At 42.2% G+C, this 18,094-nt stretch overlaps 1 protein-coding gene across 3 annotated transcripts in view; it reads right to left on the bottom strand.

The window, feature by feature from the left end:
- Positions 1–1,413: 1,413 nt before the first annotated feature.
- Positions 1,414–18,094, bottom strand: part of LOC137524322 (3-oxoacyl-[acyl-carrier-protein] reductase FabG-like) — a 60,886-nt gene continuing 44,205 nt past the window's right edge. For all 3 annotated transcript variants that reach the window (XM_068244053.1, XM_068244054.1, XM_068244052.1), the window contains exons 5-8: positions 9,658–9,727; positions 5,670–5,706; positions 3,237–3,300; positions 1,414–1,612 (exon numbers count right to left, since the gene is read on the bottom strand). In XM_068244053.1, the coding sequence (XP_068100154.1) occupies positions 1,454–1,612; positions 3,237–3,300; positions 5,670–5,706; positions 9,658–9,727 (330 nt within the window). In that variant the 3' untranslated portion in view covers positions 1,414–1,453. The remainder of the gene's footprint in view (positions 1,613–3,236; positions 3,301–5,669; positions 5,707–9,657; positions 9,728–18,094) is intronic.

Genomic DNA, 18,094 nt, shown 5'->3' with positions numbered 1-18,094 from the left:
CGCGCAAACTTGAACTTTTGCTGAAGTTCACATTCGCACTTCGCGAACCCAAAATCTGAAGTTTGAGCCATCTCTCCCTGCCGACACAGTGATGGTCTTACAAGCAACTCAATTTTTTTGAGTATAACAACTTGTAACATAAATTTGCGTCACCAGCTAATGGATGTAGCAACGGTTCCATTGTAAGCAAAAGTCTAATTACTGTATGCTCTACTGTATGCGTTGCATCGCACTGTAATGTGGGATATGACTTTTCAACACCATTGGTGTGCGATTTTATTTTTCAGGATGACCACTGCAACGGGTATAGTGAGAAAGTACCCTAAAAGATCAGAATTTAGTGTGAGTTTAGAAGCAAGGTTACTAGCTTCCATCTGCTGCAGCGGCCATTATGCTGCCTTCGCTCTTCCACTAAAAGTTGTTGCCAAGTCTATGGTGACTTTACGCTTTTACGCACCATGGCAGCATGTTAAATTGGAAACTGGAAGACTAACACCACCTCCACCCAGAGAAAAGTTCAGCAGCGACCATTCTTCCTCTGCCAAATGAAGAAGTTTGAAATGGTCCAGGAACTGCAGACAAGTTTCCCCACTGCCACCGTTCAATCTGTCCTCTATTCCTCCATCCTGGTCTGGTACACCAACTCCTCCACCAGGGACAAATACAAACTACACAGGGTCATCAGGTCAGCCGAGAAGATCATTGGGAGACCTGTCCCCTTTCTTGACCTCCTTCAAAACTCAAAACTGCGCTCCAGAGCTTTGAGGATTGCCATCGACCCCTCACACCCTGGCCTCCGCTTCTTCAGTTGGCTGCCATTAGGCTGCATGTTTTGCGCTATCTCCACCAGAACTTCAAGGCACAGGGACTCCTTTTTTCCGCTTTGCTGTCAACCTGTTGAACTCCCTCCATGCCCTCCCACCTCCAGCGCCAACCCCCCTCACTTTCTCCCCACCAAAGCTGCAGCCGACAGACTGTTAGACGGTCTAGTGAAATTTAGTTGTTTTTGTAATGCATCTTGTTTTCACTGCCGTTTGTTGTTAATCGTGCTTTGTGGCATTACCTATCTATATGCCTACTTCATTCTGAGCTATTGCAGTGCCAAACCCAATGTCGGGCACAACATTGGTAAATAAGAATGATTCTGAATCTGAAACACAAATATGTCCTAACTGCTTTAACCTAATACCATCCTACAGTGCCCCTTAGGGGCTCCCCGCCTCTATAATTTATAAATAGTCTACCACTCCTTACAATGTAACATCTTCCCTCATTTCACATTCCTTTATTAGAGTTCGGCTACATATTTCATATGACTGCCCAAACTGAAAACTGAACCAATATTTGTAAATCAATTATGCAGCCAAATAACCAACACCCCCTCTCAGAAAGAAAAACAAAATATACAGATAGTCAACAGATTAAAATGTCTTTACTAGGGGGTAGGGCAGAGTTATCGTGGACACATGGCATGGCGGCCCCCATCCACAGGCATGGCGACCCCGGTGATGAAGGAAGCAGCGTCTGATGCCAGGAAAGCAATGGTTTTGGCCACTTCATCCACATTGCCGGGACGTCCCAGAGCATGGGTCTCCTTGCAGTGCTCCAGGAACTGGAAGAGGAGAGAATAGAGCTAAACCAACAATGATGAGATAACACACTATGGCCTCAATTCACTAAGCTTATCTCCTGTCTTTAATAACTCTTCTAGAGCTGTTACCATGGTGATAAGGCATGTAGTATTCAGGAAACATTTTACCTCAGGCAAGCCTAAAGTTAACTCTTCTGTCTTTAAATTAACTCTCCAATACTTAAAATAACTCCAGAGTTAAAGACAGGCTGTTAATTAACTGCGTGTGAAAATAACTACAGCGGAGGTAAATTAACTACAGAGGAGGTAAATTAACTACAGAGGAGGTAAATTAACTACAGGAGAGGTAACTTAAGGAATGAAGAGGTAAGATAACTCTCTCACGTGTGGAGGTAAGTTTTCTCTTGCTTTATTATCTCTAGCATGATCTTAGTGAATTGAGGCCAAAGTTTCACGAAATACAAAAAGGGGGCACAGCCCTGAAGCTCAAAAAACTTCACGCAGATTTTGCAAAAAAAAAAAAAAAATTAAGAAGATACTTGCTACATAAATTCATAGCCTCCTTATGCTGGGTACACACTATGCGTTTTTTCGGTCGACTTTCCATCCGAACAATTTCCAATTCGATTCTGTTATCTTTTCTTATTTATTTCCATTCACTTCTATGAAAAATCGATCAGAAAAACGATCGACAACAAGATCGGACATGTCGGAAATGATCTATCTAACCATCTAACACAACATTGTATGGTGTGTACCTAACATTAGAAACCTCCAGCAGTATCAAGGCTCCTTTCTAATCAGTCTGAAGCCAAAATAAGCCATCAGTAGTAAGGTGTGGATTCCCCTGACAGAGCAATCAGTTTTTTCCATCAACATTTTTGGATCCATTTAATTCATCTTAATCTTTAGACCGTAAACTCGCAAGGGCAGGGCTCTCTCCCCTTTTGTGTCTAGGAAATCATTATACATTTTATTCATCATGTTACGTTTATCACTGTCATTACCAATTCTGAATCTTGGATTCTGTATAGTTTTTGTATTTTGTCACCAACTATGTATTTTGTATATTGGTGTACACCATTATTGTATTATAATGTACCCCATGTTCGTTTCTTACTTTGTACTGCGCCACAGAATATGTTGGCGCTTTATAAATCAATAATGATAAAAAATATGATTGCATTGGTTGGTTAGTAGATTTTCTGTCCATTAGTGGTCGCAAATGATCATTTCCGGTCGTTTATACGAAGAATCGTTGATAAACAAACATTCAGCAAATTGTATAGTTACTGGCCACGTTTAGACTGGTGTTCTTTTGAAAGCATTTAATCTTACCCATCATGGCATAATTTACAATCTCTCTCCTCCCTGCTGCCTTGAGCACTAGCATGAATACATGGGAGTGAGGAGAGAAATGGAGACCAAGGAAACCAGCAGACACTGCAATTTGTGCCATGACATGTAAATCTAAACACTCCGCCAGGTGCTTCTCTGCACCACTCTACATGGGGTCTCAGGCAATAGTGGGAGGAGGGGGCGTTTGTGAGAATATATGGGTGGGAAAGAAGAGGTAGAAGTTTTATAAGTACTCTAGGTCCAGTTAATTCATTCACAGACCAGTAACCTTCTGTGAGTGACCCACCTCTTGGTATTTTTCTTCGCTCATACCAGCCCTTTTATGGACCTCTGTGATGATCACCCCTGGGCTGCAAGTGGAAAAAAAATGTCATGAACTAGAATACTCCAAGAAATACACATTTGTATTGGTGACTCAAAAGTTACTTGTAGGCTTGGCCAAGGCAATCTCTTCTAACTGCCGCCCCACCCTGTTTGAATTTAACACTGAGCAGGAGACAGAAGCCATTCTTACAGGAAGAGGTTGTGTCATGTGACATTTTAAGCTACAGCAGCTCCTATTCTCTTTCATTGCTGGTCACATCATACAATTACTTCCTGTGGGAATATCAGTGTGCAAACTCAGCATCAGTCAGCTTGGCAGTTCTATTGGCTGCAAAACATGCAGCTCTACAAGAAGCAAAGAGAGATAGGAGGCAAACAAATCTTGTGATGGCTGCAGCTTTTAAAATGATATATATTACAAATGTATATTTATAAATTTATGAAACTGTGGAAGATCCAGGTGGACTGGTGATCTCATTGGCTCCAGTAATATCTGGATAACGCACCTGAAACAAGGATATGGCTAATCCACTGTTTGTTCCCAAACCCACTTCAATCCCCATCCCTAATTGTGCCCATCTCAGGGGTTTCTCCTACAATCCCTACAAAGGCATACATTTTTTTATATGTCTTCTTTACCCAGAAAGTTTACTTATAGCCTATTTACAGGCCAATCTTTCCTAAGGAAGTGAAGTTTGTCTTCACACAACGTGCCAAGCCCAACTGCTCGACCTTGCAGTTTACTGTATTGAATTACTAGTGTATTGCATTTTGTGTGCCTAGGCATCTGTTTTATAGTGTTTACCACAACAGGTTTTGTAACACTGTCTCACACAAAGAGGTCTGCAAAATATTGTTGATCTATGCAATCTTATACATTATGGACCAGACAATTTGGTTCCTTTAAGGATAAAAGTCATTTTGTATTGTGGTTTGTTGATTTTTTTTTTTTACAAGATAATAAAATTGAGATGTTATGCTTGACTGTTATATGATCATTTTATGGGTGGGGCGGGTCTCTGTCCCAGGCACAGCAGCAAGTGGATCGGTAACCCAACTCTTCGAGAACCACATATCTTCTTCCTCCTTTCCATTGCATTGGTAACAGCACCCCTTGTGGTGACATGCATTTATCTCAGAAAGGCGAGTTACTCCTGCTGAGAAGGGGAGGGAAAGAAAACATTTCTTGCTACCTATACTGTGGGAGGAGAGTGGTGGGCAAATACTGGCTGGCTAGTGTACTGGTTAAGGGCTCTGCCTCTGACACAGGAGACCAGGGTTCGAATCTCGGCTCTCCTGTTCAGTAACTTAACACCTCTTCAGTAGGAGACCTTTGGCAAATCTCCTTAACACTATAGAGCACATCCTAGTGGCTGCAGCTCTGGTGCTTTGAGTCCACCAGGAGAAAAGTGTGATATAAATGTTTTGTGTCTGTCTTTGTCTTCTATACAGAGGGATGGGAGAGGGGGGGGGGACTAACTGGCTACCTATGCAGTAGGAGGGGAGAGGCACCCTGGCTACCTATATGGAATCACAGGTTACCTATACTGTGGGAGGGGAGGGGTTCTCTGGCTGCCTATACAATGGAGAAGGTGGCTCTTTCGCTGCACATACATAAGGGAGGGGGACTCTGTGGCTACCTATATGAGGGGGCTATCTGACTCGCTATATGAGGGGTCGGCTGTCAGGCTACATATGCTGGGAGATGGGGTGGCATCTGCATCTAGCTACTTAATACTGGAGGCTTCTCTGGCTACCTATACTGGGGGGGCTGCATCTGGCTGCCGCATTGCAGTGTACTCGAGTCTATGGGGGGCAATTTTTATATCCTCACCTTGGGAGCTACTGTATGTAGCCTAGAATCTGCCCTGCATATGATTCAGTGGTTAGCACGGTGGCATAGTGGTTAGTTCTCTAACCTTGCAGAGGTGGGTTCCTGGTTCAAATGTCAGCCTTGGCACCATCTGCACAGAGTTTGTATGTTCTCCCCGTGTCTGTGTCTGCTAAATAAATAAATACAATTGAATATGCTAACAATAACCTGTCCCCTGTAAACTCCCATAGACCGCCCTATTTGTCTACTATTTTTGAACGGGAGGAGAGGAAATTTACAAAAGCATACATATTAAAATCTAGGTGAGACCCTATTAGGTCAAACAAAAGAATATGCGGCCAATCCAATCAGACTTCAGTCAGTACCATCTGTTCTCCATGCTTGATCAGGGTCTATGGCTAAACGTATTAGAGGCAGAGGATCAACAGGACAGCCAGGCAATTTGCATTGTTTAAATGGATAAAAATATGTCATCCTCTTATTCGCAGTCATTTCAGGTCCTATTTAATTTTTTGAGGTCCTATCAGATTTAATTACTACAGGTGAAGTCACTGTACTCACCAGACAGCATTGACCCGAACCTGTTTACTGGCCAGTTCTAAAAAGGAAAAGTATACAGAAACATGAGTGTTATTGATAAAGTATGGAATCCTAAAAACAGACCAAATGCAGAACTTGGCATCAAGAGTTGATCATTAAAATGATTTGATTGCTGCATATGGTACTTGTAAAGAGTTTAATACACATCCCAATCAATGGCTTTGCCCAGGTTGGAATTAATGACTTTATTAATCTCTAATTGTATAAAAATACTTTCTGTGGGAGATGGCAAAGGTGGGACCCCAAGTCAGCTCACAGGAACCTGTACTGAAAGCCTGGCAGTATTGCATATGTTCTTCCATTTCCCTAGTGCCAAGCAAGGTGGAATCAACTCTTAGAATGAAAATTAGAAATAACCAGAATGCCAGCACTGGAATTTGGGGACCTTGAGGGCTGGGAGACAAAGGTGTGGAAAGTAAATGGGAAAAGCAACATTATCCTCCAAGGCAAGAGCATTCTGTCGAATGTAGCTGGATTTCTAAAACTGAATTCTAAGTATCAGCCATGAACATGTGACATAAAATAGCTTTTATTCAGCTGCAAAGCAAAATAAACAGCTTTTGAACTTTGCTGCCTAGTCTTATCAGGATTGTGTACACTTATGTTTACTCTTCAGGAGGGCAAGGGCTGAATTCAACTGCTCTGTGGCTGTCTCACCATGCACGAATAATTATCATTTTTTTTTAACCCTTGCAATGTTAAAAATAAAAAGGGACCTCTGACAACAAGTTATTAATAAGACTGGTTCTTTATGTACATATGTCTAGCTCATCATGTCTCATGTCAGTTTGAGTACCATTTAACAAAAGAGGGATTAAGAGACAGAGTACATGAGTGAGGATAGATAGATAGATAGATAGATAGATAGATAGATAGATAGATAGATAGATAGTTTGATACTTTGGGCTTGATTCAGTAAACCGTGCTAAGTGTTAGCACGCCTGTGAAAAGCCCTATATCACGCCTAAAGTTAGTTTAGGCATGATAAATTTACATGTAAAGACTTTGGGCGTGATAACTAGGGTGCTAACTGGGTTAGCACCCTTTACTAAATTCACATCACGCGCAAAGTCCCGTGCGCAAAACTGTGCGCGCGCACCGCAAAAACAGTGCACCCAATGCGCCTATAAGGTCGCATATAACGTCGCACCATGTGACGTTAAAGTCGCACCCAATGCAACATTATAGGCGCATCGGGTGCACCGTTTTCGTCGCACCGCGATGCGACATTTCGCGCAAACCGCGCTGTGCGCACGCAAAGTTTTCAGTGTGGGACTTTGCGTGCGATGTGAATTTAGTAAACGGTGCTAACCCAGTTAGCACCCTAGTTATCACGCCCAAAGTCTTTAGGTGTGCTAACTGGGTTAGCACCGTTTACTGAATCAAGCCCTTTGTTTTCATATTATAAAGCACCAAAGTTCATGTGTTAAACATTTGAGTTTACCCATTTCTAATTTTTTGTTTGCATGTTCGTTTTTTTTCCTGCGAAAGAATGTAATAAATCATTTTCTGTCTTGTCCATTTTTTCTGTCCTGTCCATTTCTCTAACCTAATACAAACATACATCCATATCAATATATGCAACATGGCCATCTTATCAGGCTGGTTTCACACTGTACATTGGCGTTAGAGATGCGGTGCGTTGCGTTGCGCCCACCACACCGCCAAAAACAAGCCTTCAAGGAACACCCAGTTCCTTGCTTGCGGTCACTTCCTACTTCGGGTATGTGGAAGTGCGCAGAAGCATACTGTGAAAATACACATATGCACATGCGCATTGCCAACATTTAAAAAAAACCTGCGCTGCCATAGACTACCATGACTTCTGGGCTGCCACAGATCGCCACAGGAGCTGCGCCGTAACGTAGGCTTGCGCTAGCGTTAAATCGGGCACTTCCGGTGCAGTGTACTGCAATGTGGGATGTATGAACTTCCCCATAGACTTTCATTAGGCTGCGGTAGCAGTGCGGCAATTTGCCACAACGCACCACGCCACTGTGAAAGGCCCCTCACATTGAGGCTACTTTTACACTGCAAATTGCAATTCCGATTTGCGATTCCAGTATTCACTGGATGCTAGCAACACAAGAAGAAAAACACAGAAAAAATACAGCATGCAGGACTTTCTTTTTTATCGCATCAAAAATCAGAATTGCATGAAAAATTAGCTCGGAATCACATGTAGTGTAAATGAGCCCGAAAGATGGGTTATCGCGCACTTACTCTGATGCGACTTTGACCCAGTTCCTGCATCACAGTACCTGGATAACCTGAGTGGAAATGGGCATCTCCCTGCATGCTCTGATGGTAGTTGCCATTCTTGTACCCCAACTTTGTAAACATAACATTCAAAGCATTAACCGGTACTTATCCGTTAGCCGGGAGCATCCGGCAGGTGGCGCTAATTACTATTCCCCCTCCATGCCGACATGGATAGTAGGGAAAGATGTAACTCTGGTGGAGTTTTGTCGCCACCTAGAGGATGCGCCCTGCTAATGGATAAGTACCCATTAACCTCCCTGGCGGTTTGTTAAAATCCGCCAGGGGGCAGCAAATACCTTTTTTTTTAATTTTTTTTTTTTCATGTAGCGAGACAATGTCTCGCTACATGATCCCCCCAGCCCCTCCGATCGCCGCCGGCGAACGGAGATCAAGAGATCCCGTTCAAAGAACGGGATCTCTTGGAGGGCTTCCCCCGTCGCCATGGTGACGGGCGGGATGACGTCACCGACGTCGTGACATCAAAGGGGAATCCGATCCACCCCACAGCGCTGCCTGGCACTGATTGGCCAGGCAGCGCACGGGGTCTGGGGGGGGGGGGGGCGGCTGCGGCGACGGGTATAGCGGCGAATCGGCGGGTAGCGGCGGCAATCGGAGGCTACACGCAGCTAGCAAAGTGCTAGCTGCGTGTAACAAAAAAAAAAAAATTATGCAAATCGGCAAAGCAAGGCCTGAGCGGTGCCTCCCGGCGGCATAGCCCGAGCTCAGCTCGGGCTTACCGCCAGGGAGGTTAACCATATCTAATCATTCAGCTATATATCACCATTCAGCTCCTGGTTTGTGCTGAAAAGTTCAAAGGATCATTACTTCTGTTTGCTTTTCAGCGCAACTAAGCAGATTTGTCAATGCTGCTGTTTCTAATTCAGTCTTAAAATTAAGTCCCTAAACTGAAAATAAAAATATGAGATTCAGTTCTATGTTCCATTTAACCTTAATAAAACACATACAATTAATTATCTCATAGGTTTATTTTCAGGTTTGCCTCAATCCATTTTGATTATATCCTTTGCTAAACCCTCTCATAGCTGAGCAGGCCTTCGACAAGCGCCAGAGAATACCATTCATTTTCAGGAGGGTCCCAGCGCTGGAAAGTAGCGCTGCTCCTTACGAGTAGCTACATCCTCTTGGCCACTCGTAATCAATATTTTAATTAGATTGGACTGCCTGTGGCCGAGGGGGAGGGGTTAACTTACCCAGGCGCGGATGGAAGGATGCATGGAAGTGACGTGGAGTGCAATGAGGGACGCAAATGGAGCGCATCGGTGCCTGGGTACGTTAACCCCCCTCAACGGCGGGCAGCCTGATCTAATTTACATTTCGATTACAAGTGGCTACAAGGATGTAACTACTCGTAATGAGCAACCCTACTGGAAAAGATGGACGGGGGACGAGGACGAGGGAAACCTCTTTAAGATCCAGAGGCATCCTCCTCCTTGGGTAAGTACCCCCTAGGGGCACTTTTTTCCCCTACAGGTGTACTTCAATCTCTTTAGACCACATCCTCTCTTATTACACACATACACAACACCTGATATGCTTAAATCCAATTAGCTTTCAAGTTTATATAGCTTGGAGGTAGAATCTGTGCATGAAACTAATGATACTCACTTTATAATTGTGCACACAGTGTAATGGTTTGGCGTTGGATCACCAACTGTATATGGCTTACCTAGGGCAGCACATCTAGTCATGTGATCTACAGCAGCCTTGGACATGCAGTACGCCATGACACCCGGAAACTGCAAGACAAAAGGGGAGCTTTTAGACAACTTTCAGGGGAATCCTGCCTAATGTTCTTCAACGATGTTCTTTACGTAACAAATAGACTTGACTGGCAACTCTACAAACATTAGCACAAGTGTGACAAAAGGACTATCAGGAATGAGTCTGGTGTAGTATGTCTGAAAAAAAAATCAAAAATCAAAAGGCAAATATAAAAAAATTACAGATGCATATAGGTCCTGCAATGGGGAAGAGTCTGTTCAGGGGCTTATCTGGGTAATAAAGAACCTATGGCAAAAACTGAACTTGTGCCCCCCCAGTCAGAGCCATCTTCCCCTCTAAAAACAGCCTCCTTTCCTGTGTACATGTGTTATGGTTGCAGTGTGTTGGCTCGGGATATTGCTGAAATTACTTTTTTCTTCTTATTCCCTCTGTCCTCTTTTCTAACACAAAGCCAAGTGAGCTCTACATGCATAAAAAGTAGCCATGTTCCCCATATAACAGAATTAATCTGATCTGAGTGATGGGGAGACACAGGGGCAGGCATGGCGGTGCAGCACAGGAGGAGACGTGGCACCCATGTTGCTGCGGCACCCATGGCATGAGCCATGCTTGCACCCCTCTAGATACGCCTCTGAGTCTGTTTTAGAAGGGACAGAACTGTACTGTTTCAGTTGGTTTATGCAGTAATAAATTATTGCAACTTTTTTGCATAAGTGGTCAATTATAATTATTTTTTAAGTTTCTGTATATACAAAGGTTGCTCAAAAAGTCATATGAAGGATTTAACCCATTTTCATGCAAGACCTACAAGAGATCTTAAAGGGGAACTTCAGCCTAAACAAACGTACTGTCATTAAGTTACATTAGTTATGTTAATTACAATAGATAGGTAATATAATTTTTTACCCACCCGGTTTTAAAAGAACAGGCAAATGTTTGTGATTCATGGGGGCTGCCATCTTTGTCATGGGGGCAGCCATCTTTTTGGTTGAAAGGAGGTGACGAGGAGCATAGGACACAGTTCCAACTGTCCTTTGTCCTGATAACCCCTCCCAGCTGCATGTGCTAGGCTTCAAATGTCAAATTAAAAATGTAAAAAAAAAAATAATTGCACCAAAACAGCAGAACGAGAACAACAACATCAGAAATCCCATCATGCTTTGCACAGCATCAGGGGAAAAAAGCCCGGGCAGTTTTCTTCTGTGCAGCTAAAAATGAGGCTTGTATAAGAGAAACAAAGTTCTGATGCTGTGAAACTGTTAAAGAAACACCAGGCCTTTTCAGTACTGCTGAGTCGATTTTTAGTCTGGACGTTCACTTTAAAGAAAAGATTGTGCCTCCCTCCCAAAAAGCCCAAAACCATATTCTGACAACCAGGCCTAACAATAAATGTGCCACTAAATGTCCAAAAGGTTTACAATAAAAAAGCATATAAATAATTATTATAACAGCACCAAACAACACATTTGTGGGCGTAACCCTCTTCTTCGGTAGAAAAGAATGATAAAACCAAGAGCCAATATGGTGTAAGTGCAAGTATTGGACACCATAACGACGATAAATGTATAGGCAGGTGGGGAGGATAAACCCAACCCCATTTGGATGAAAGAAATGCTCTCAGTAGTGTTAATAGGTAGCACCCCTCCACCAAGAGTGGCAAGGTATTTTCAACGAAGCATAACAAAGGCATCAATTAAAGCATAAAAACTGTTTAAAATGGGAGGTAAGGGAAGGCATCCGGTTTGCAATTAGCATCTCAAAGTATAATTCATATCTTGCTATTAACTGATGAAGCAGGTCAGTCCGATGAAACATGTTGCAGTATCCTTCATCTGGTGAGGTAAGTCCACCCTTACCTTCCTTTAAGCAGTTTTTAACCTTTTGGGCACCTCTGTTATCCTTCATGAATATACTCTTTTCTTAAGTGTGCTTCAATTCTTTAGTTTTGGCTTTCCATACATCTCCATGTACCGGTACTTGAAATAGAGTTAATTAAGCCTAGGAACTCTTATTATGTTACCTAATGCTTCTTATTATTTTACCTGATTAACTGCATATCAGAAGAGCCAAAACACACCTAAGAAAGTACTTGTTTTGCTCTCTAGGTAACTCTAGGTATGCTTTAATGTATTGTGAAACTTTCAGATGGTAACTGATAATGTGTGCCCTGTTAAAATTGTAATCCTGTTACAGCTGTGGGTGTTATCACTTCTACCTGTCTAGTTTATACAAGTGTTCATATACTCTAGCTCTGTTAATACTTCCACATTCTAAAAGCCTACGTATTTCTCCAATATCTCGAATAACAAGTCAGGATATTTTTTCTTAAAAGTGTCACCCAGTTATATCATTTGGGTACATGAAAAAAAGGGCGCCAGGAAAAAAAAGGGCCCAGCTGGATAACGAATTGGTGCTGGTGGATAATTAAATCTGAAGAACGATAAACATCGCTAACGTAATTGGTTAACGATATATATCATTTTAAAACAGATGGGAGAGAATAACAAAAATATATTAACGTTAAAAATTGTTACGTAATTCAACAATACAGCTTATCCCAACCCTACTCTCACACAGAACCTTCCCCTGGTGATGCCTAACCACCCCTCTCCCGGTGGTGCCCAACCCCCCCGGTAGTGCCTAAACCTAACCACCCCCCCGCGTGGTGCCTAACCCCCCCCCCCGCGTGGTGCCTAACCCTAACCACCCCCCTGCAGCGACCCCCTTACACACATAGAAACAATAATAGCTATGATAACGTAAAATTTGTACATACAAATGAAATAATATGATAAAAACTATAATGTTGCAAGCTTCTAAATTGATAACATATTTCAAAGACTTAAATGTTCTAATGTTGTTAACAATATTTATCTGGCACCCTTTTTTCCCGCTTTGGGCGCCGTATTAACAATGAATGCATAAGAGTCCATGGCGGCGCCCTTTTCGTCCACTAGCCACCAGCACCCTTTTTTCCTGCTTCCTATCATTTCTTTTTTTTTCCCCAATTGTCCCTTGTTTACAGTGCCCTGGGAGGAAATGTACAAGCAAATCCACTCTGCGTAACATTATCTATAACACTAACACACAGGACATAACTTTTGGACAAAAGAAAGTAGGATAACTATATGGGTGACAATGATTAGGGAACCATTTTTATTTATTAAATGTTATGATAGTCAAGTTGCAATAGAGCAAATGTGGTCCATGTGTAAGATGGTGAAACATAAATAGGTTTATTGCTATATGACCCAATTTAAAGGGAACCTAAAGTGAGAGAAATAGGGAGGCTGCGGCCATCTTCATTCCTTAAAGTGAGTCTAAAGCGGATTTAAAACAAAAAACAGACACTTACCCAAGGAGAGGGAAGGCTCTGGGTTCTACAGAGCCTTCCTTGTCTCCTGACGGTGTCCTCATTCCCCCTCAGGTTTCCTTATTTGAATCTCCCACCGCGGGAGACTTCAGCAGTCTTCAGAAGCACTCGGGCTCCTGAAGACTCTGTACTGCGCACACACACAAGTGCTCGAGAGAGGGCCCTCACACATGCACAGTAAGGAGCAGCCAGTTTTTGGGAGCCCGAGTGCTTCCCCTCATGTGTACATAGTTAGTTTGGTTGACAAAAGACATCCGTCTATCACCTTCTACCAGGAAAACAAAACATTCCTGTCCTGAACCTGCACATATTCCACCTCTCATCAATCTCTTAGTTGAACAGGTTTTGGCAGTTCTTGGAAAAGATAGTTGGCCCAAGTTAGTTAGAAAGACTGGTCTGACTGAATGGTGAACAGAAGCAGCTACAGAGGAGGAAGTAGTGATTGATGTACAGCCTATTGTGAAATTAATTTGTTATGTAATCATAATTAGAATATGCAGTTTCACATTGATTTGTGATTGTGAAATACTTGTCTGTTTCTCATGTCCTTTGACATCAATGCATTTGGAAAAAAATAAATAATCAAATGCATGCCCATAGATGTTCAAACGCATGCTAAACAATGCGAAAATGTGTTCAAAATAAATTGAAAATTCTGCAAACATAATTTTAATTGATTGCGAAAATTACATGAATTCAAGATTACATGCAAAACTGTAATTACGACCAAGAAGGAGGATTGAGACAGAGTAAATATTCATCATGATCAACACTATACAGTAAATGTAAAGTCATGCACCTTGGACGTACCAAGGGTAGAGAACCATTAACTCCTGAAAACTAAACATTAGCTTACCTGGTAATTTAATTTTAAGTAACCCTCCAGGACAGGTATACATCGAGATTTGGCCCCTCCCAGGAAACAGGAAACATCCACAAGCCTCTCTATAAATAAAAAACTTTGTCAGGTATCCGGCAGTATTAAATAAAGAAACATTCCAACAGGTCTTAACTACCTGACACCTAACCATTAACATAGTGTCCCACATACATTTATATATATAATTCATATCTCTACATTTTAACACTATTTATCATACAGAAAAAAGTTGGGGTGGGTTACCCCACCTGTCCTGGAGGGTTACTTAAAATTAAATTACCAGGTAAGCTAATGTTTAGTTTTTTCCATTAACCCTCCAGGACAGGTATACATCGAGATGATTCTCAAGTAAACACTAACCTTAGGGTGGGCTGACTGCCTCCAAGACTTTTCTTCCAAAGTCTTGGTCTGATGAAGATATCCGATCCAATCTGTAATGCCGCATGAACGTTCCCAAGTTCTTCCACGTTGCTGCCTTACAGATTTCCAGAGGAGAAGCACCAGCTCTGAAGGCCCAAGTTGTTGCTGTCCCTCTAGTAGAATGAGCTTTTAGATCTTTCGGAGGAGCCGTTTCCATTACTTTATAGGCTTCCATAATACACAATTTGATCCAGTTAGCTATCGTTCTTTTCGAAGCCCTCTGCCCCACTAGTTTTCCCGTGAAATTTACAAAAAGGGCTTCAGTTTTCCTTAAACTCTCTACTCTCTGCAGATAATCTTTAAGTATTTGTCTTACATCCAATAAGTGTCGTTGTTTCTCATTATCATTTGTTGGATTCGGATAAAAAGATGGTAGTATAATTTCCTGTGACCGGTAGAAAATATCACCCACTTTCGGAATAAATTCTGAACTGGTTCTAAGGACTACCCTATCGTTATAAAAAATACAATAGGGCTCCCTACAGGATAAGGCCTCAAGTTCACTCACCCTCCTTGCTGAGGTGATTGCTACTAAAAAAATAGTTTTGAAAGTTAACAAACGTAAATTCATGTTACTGGCACAGTCAAAAGGAGGCTTCGTTAAAGCCTTCAAAACCAAAGATAGATCCCACTTCGGGAATGGTTTAACAGCAATTGGTCTATTCCTCTCTATTGATTTGACAAAACGAGCGATCAAAGGATGGCCAGCCAATTGTCTGTCCAAAAAAACAGAAAGTGCTGAAATTTGTACCTTAATCGTACTTAAGGCCAATTTCTTATCAACTCCATTCTGGAGAAATTCTAAAACAGTAGCAACTTCATTAGACCTAAATCCTGACTGTTCCTTCCATAAATTATAAGTTTTCCAATATTTCAAGTATATTGCTCTAGTGTTCTTTTTACGACTCTTGATCAGAGTATCTACTACCTTATTTGAAAGTCCGTAGGTTTTTAGAATGCGCTCTTCAGTAACCAGGCTGTTAACTTCCATTTGTTGATGTCTGGAACAACCTGTTTCTGAATCAAAATTAAATTGTCTAGAAAAGGAAGTAGTATCGGCTCCGCCACTTTTAATTTCAGAAGCAGAGGATACCACGACCTTCGTGGCCAGTTTGGAGCAATAAGAATCACCTTTGTTCTGGATATTGCTTTCTCAATACCAACGGTAACAGATTCAGAGGAGGGAATGCAAATGCTAGATTGAAATCCCACGTCTGTGACAAAGCATCCACTGCCGTTGGATTGTCTTTGGCGTTCAGGGAAAAAAACTGACGACACTTTGTATTTTCCCTGTTGGCAAACAGATCTATGACAGGCGTCCCCCACACAGATGTTATCCACTGATATACTTCGGGGTTCAATTGCCATTCTGCATTCGACAGCTGTTTTCGACTTAGTAGATCTGCTAGTATATTCATGGACCCCTTCAAGTGAATTGCTGTAATTGACAACAGCGTCTGTTCCGCTATGTCCAGTATTTCTAATGCCAGGGTCAATAGCTTGTGTGACCTCGTTCCCCCCTGGCGATTTATATACGCCACAACTGTGGAATTGTCCGTCCTTATCTGAACATGTTTGAATGCTATTAAGTGTTGAGATGCTATCAGAGCCAACTTCACTGCCATCAATTCCCTGTAGTTTGAAGACTGATTTTTCATATGATGTTGCCAAAGACCCTGTGTTTTGAAATTCTGAACATGGGCCCCCCAACCTAATAGGCTTGCATCTGTGGTCAAAACTACCTGTGTTGGAAACTGCCAAGGTCTGCCCTGTGATAGCGAGTGGGGAACAGTCCACCAATCTAGACTTTCCTTTACTGGCACTGGAATCTGTACCAACTGATCCAAAGTCTCGACTGTCTTGCTCCAATTTTTCAAGACCCAACTTTGTAGGATTCGTGAATGCTTCATTGCCCATTGTACTGCTGGTGCCACTGAGTTTAACAGTCCCAGGAGTCTCATTGCATCCCTTATCGAGATGACATCCAATTTTTTGAAATTTTCCACCTGCTGTATTACCTTCGCAAGCTTTTGCTCTGGTAAGAACATCTTCTGTTCTATTGAGTTTATCATAAATCCCAGAAAAAGAATATTCTGAGTGGGCTCTAACTGTGATTTTTCCAAGCTTACAATCCATCCTGCTTGCTGGAGTTCCCTCACCACTATTTCTCTGTGGAGCAATAATGTTTGCTTTGATTCTGCCATCACCAGAAGATCGTCCAAATAGGGAACAATCATAATACCCCTTTTGTGCAGATGTGAGATCAGCTCGGCAATCACCTTGGTGAAAATTCTCGGAGCGGACTTTATGCCAAAGGGGAGGCAACGGAATTGGTAATGAGTCACCATGGAGTTTTCTTTCACTGCGAACCTTAGAAATCTTTGGGATTTCAGTTCGATTGGGACATGCCAATAGGCGTCCTTGAGATCGATACTGAGCATGAAGCAATTGGCTGTCAGCAGATTTCTCAGTGAATAAATTGATTCCATTCTGAATGTCTGATGCTTTATAAAAGGATTGAGTGGCTTGAGATTCAGAATAAGACGATACTTGCCCGACGGTTTTTTCACTAGGAAGATTTTTGAATAAAACCCCTTTCCCTGCTCCAGAACTGGCACCAGAGTGACCACCTCTCTTGCTAACATATCTTGTAGAATGCAAGATATGGCTCTCTGTTCTTCGTTTGACCTTAACTGTTTTGTCACTATGAACTTTGATGGAGGTCTTTGTTGGAATACAATATGGTATCCCAACTCGATCAGATTGAGAATGAATGGACTGGTCGCAAATTTCTGCCACTGCGGAAGGAAGGAGCCCAACCTTCCTCCCACAGCTTCTTCGCTGTCACTGCTGCTTTCTTGTAGTGGAGTCTGAACCGCCAAACAATGCATTTGGCTTGTTCTGCTCGCGCGAGAAGGACCAGGGTTTACGTCTGTTTTGGGGTCTAGTTTTATTCTCTTGTCGGTTCTTTCGAAAAAACTGTTTCCCCTGTCTAAATTGCCTTTTCTTAGGGAATCCCTTCTTTTTATCTGATGTCCTTTCAAGGATTTCATCCAACTGGGGACCAAACAACAGGTCACCTGAGAATGGAATGGTACATAACTTGTTTTTAGAAACATTACTCCCCTCCCAGGTTTTGACCCAGATGTTTCTTCTAGCCACGTTAGACAATGCTGCCGCTCTTGCGGTCAAACGGATAGACTCCGTTGCCGCATCTATAATGAAGTTTATAGCTTTAAACATTACGGTAAATGAATTTAAAATAATTTCTTTACTTGACCCCATTTTAATATGATGCATTACTTGATGCATCCATAAATCTAGTGTACGGCCTACACATGCAGTAGCAGCAGCAGGACGGAAATTTGCGCAGATAGCTGACCAGGTCTTCTTTAAAGCAAACTCAGCTTTTTTATCTGATTGCTCTTTTAGAAAACCTAGATCCTCAAAGGACAACTCATTCTCCTTGTGGACCTGCGAAAAGGCTGCATCCAACTTAGGGCATTTATCCCACTGTTTACAGTCCTCTTCTGCAAAAGGGAACCTTCTTTTAAAGCATCTTGACAAAAAGACCTTCCTATCGGGGTTCTTCCACTGACTATTAATCAATTGTTTAGTAGATGAATGTACTGGAAAAACCATCGGTTTCTCCCCTTCCATGCCCGCATATAATGCATCATGCGTGGACACTGAAGAAGGAGCGTCATC

The sequence above is a fragment of the Hyperolius riggenbachi genome, chromosome 7 (genome assembly GCF_040937935.1).
Source record: "Hyperolius riggenbachi isolate aHypRig1 chromosome 7, aHypRig1.pri, whole genome shotgun sequence".
NCBI lineage: Eukaryota > Metazoa > Chordata > Amphibia > Anura > Hyperoliidae > Hyperolius > Hyperolius riggenbachi.
Note: the sequence above shows the minus strand (reverse complement) of the source record. Positions and strands in the feature narration are given on the sequence as shown.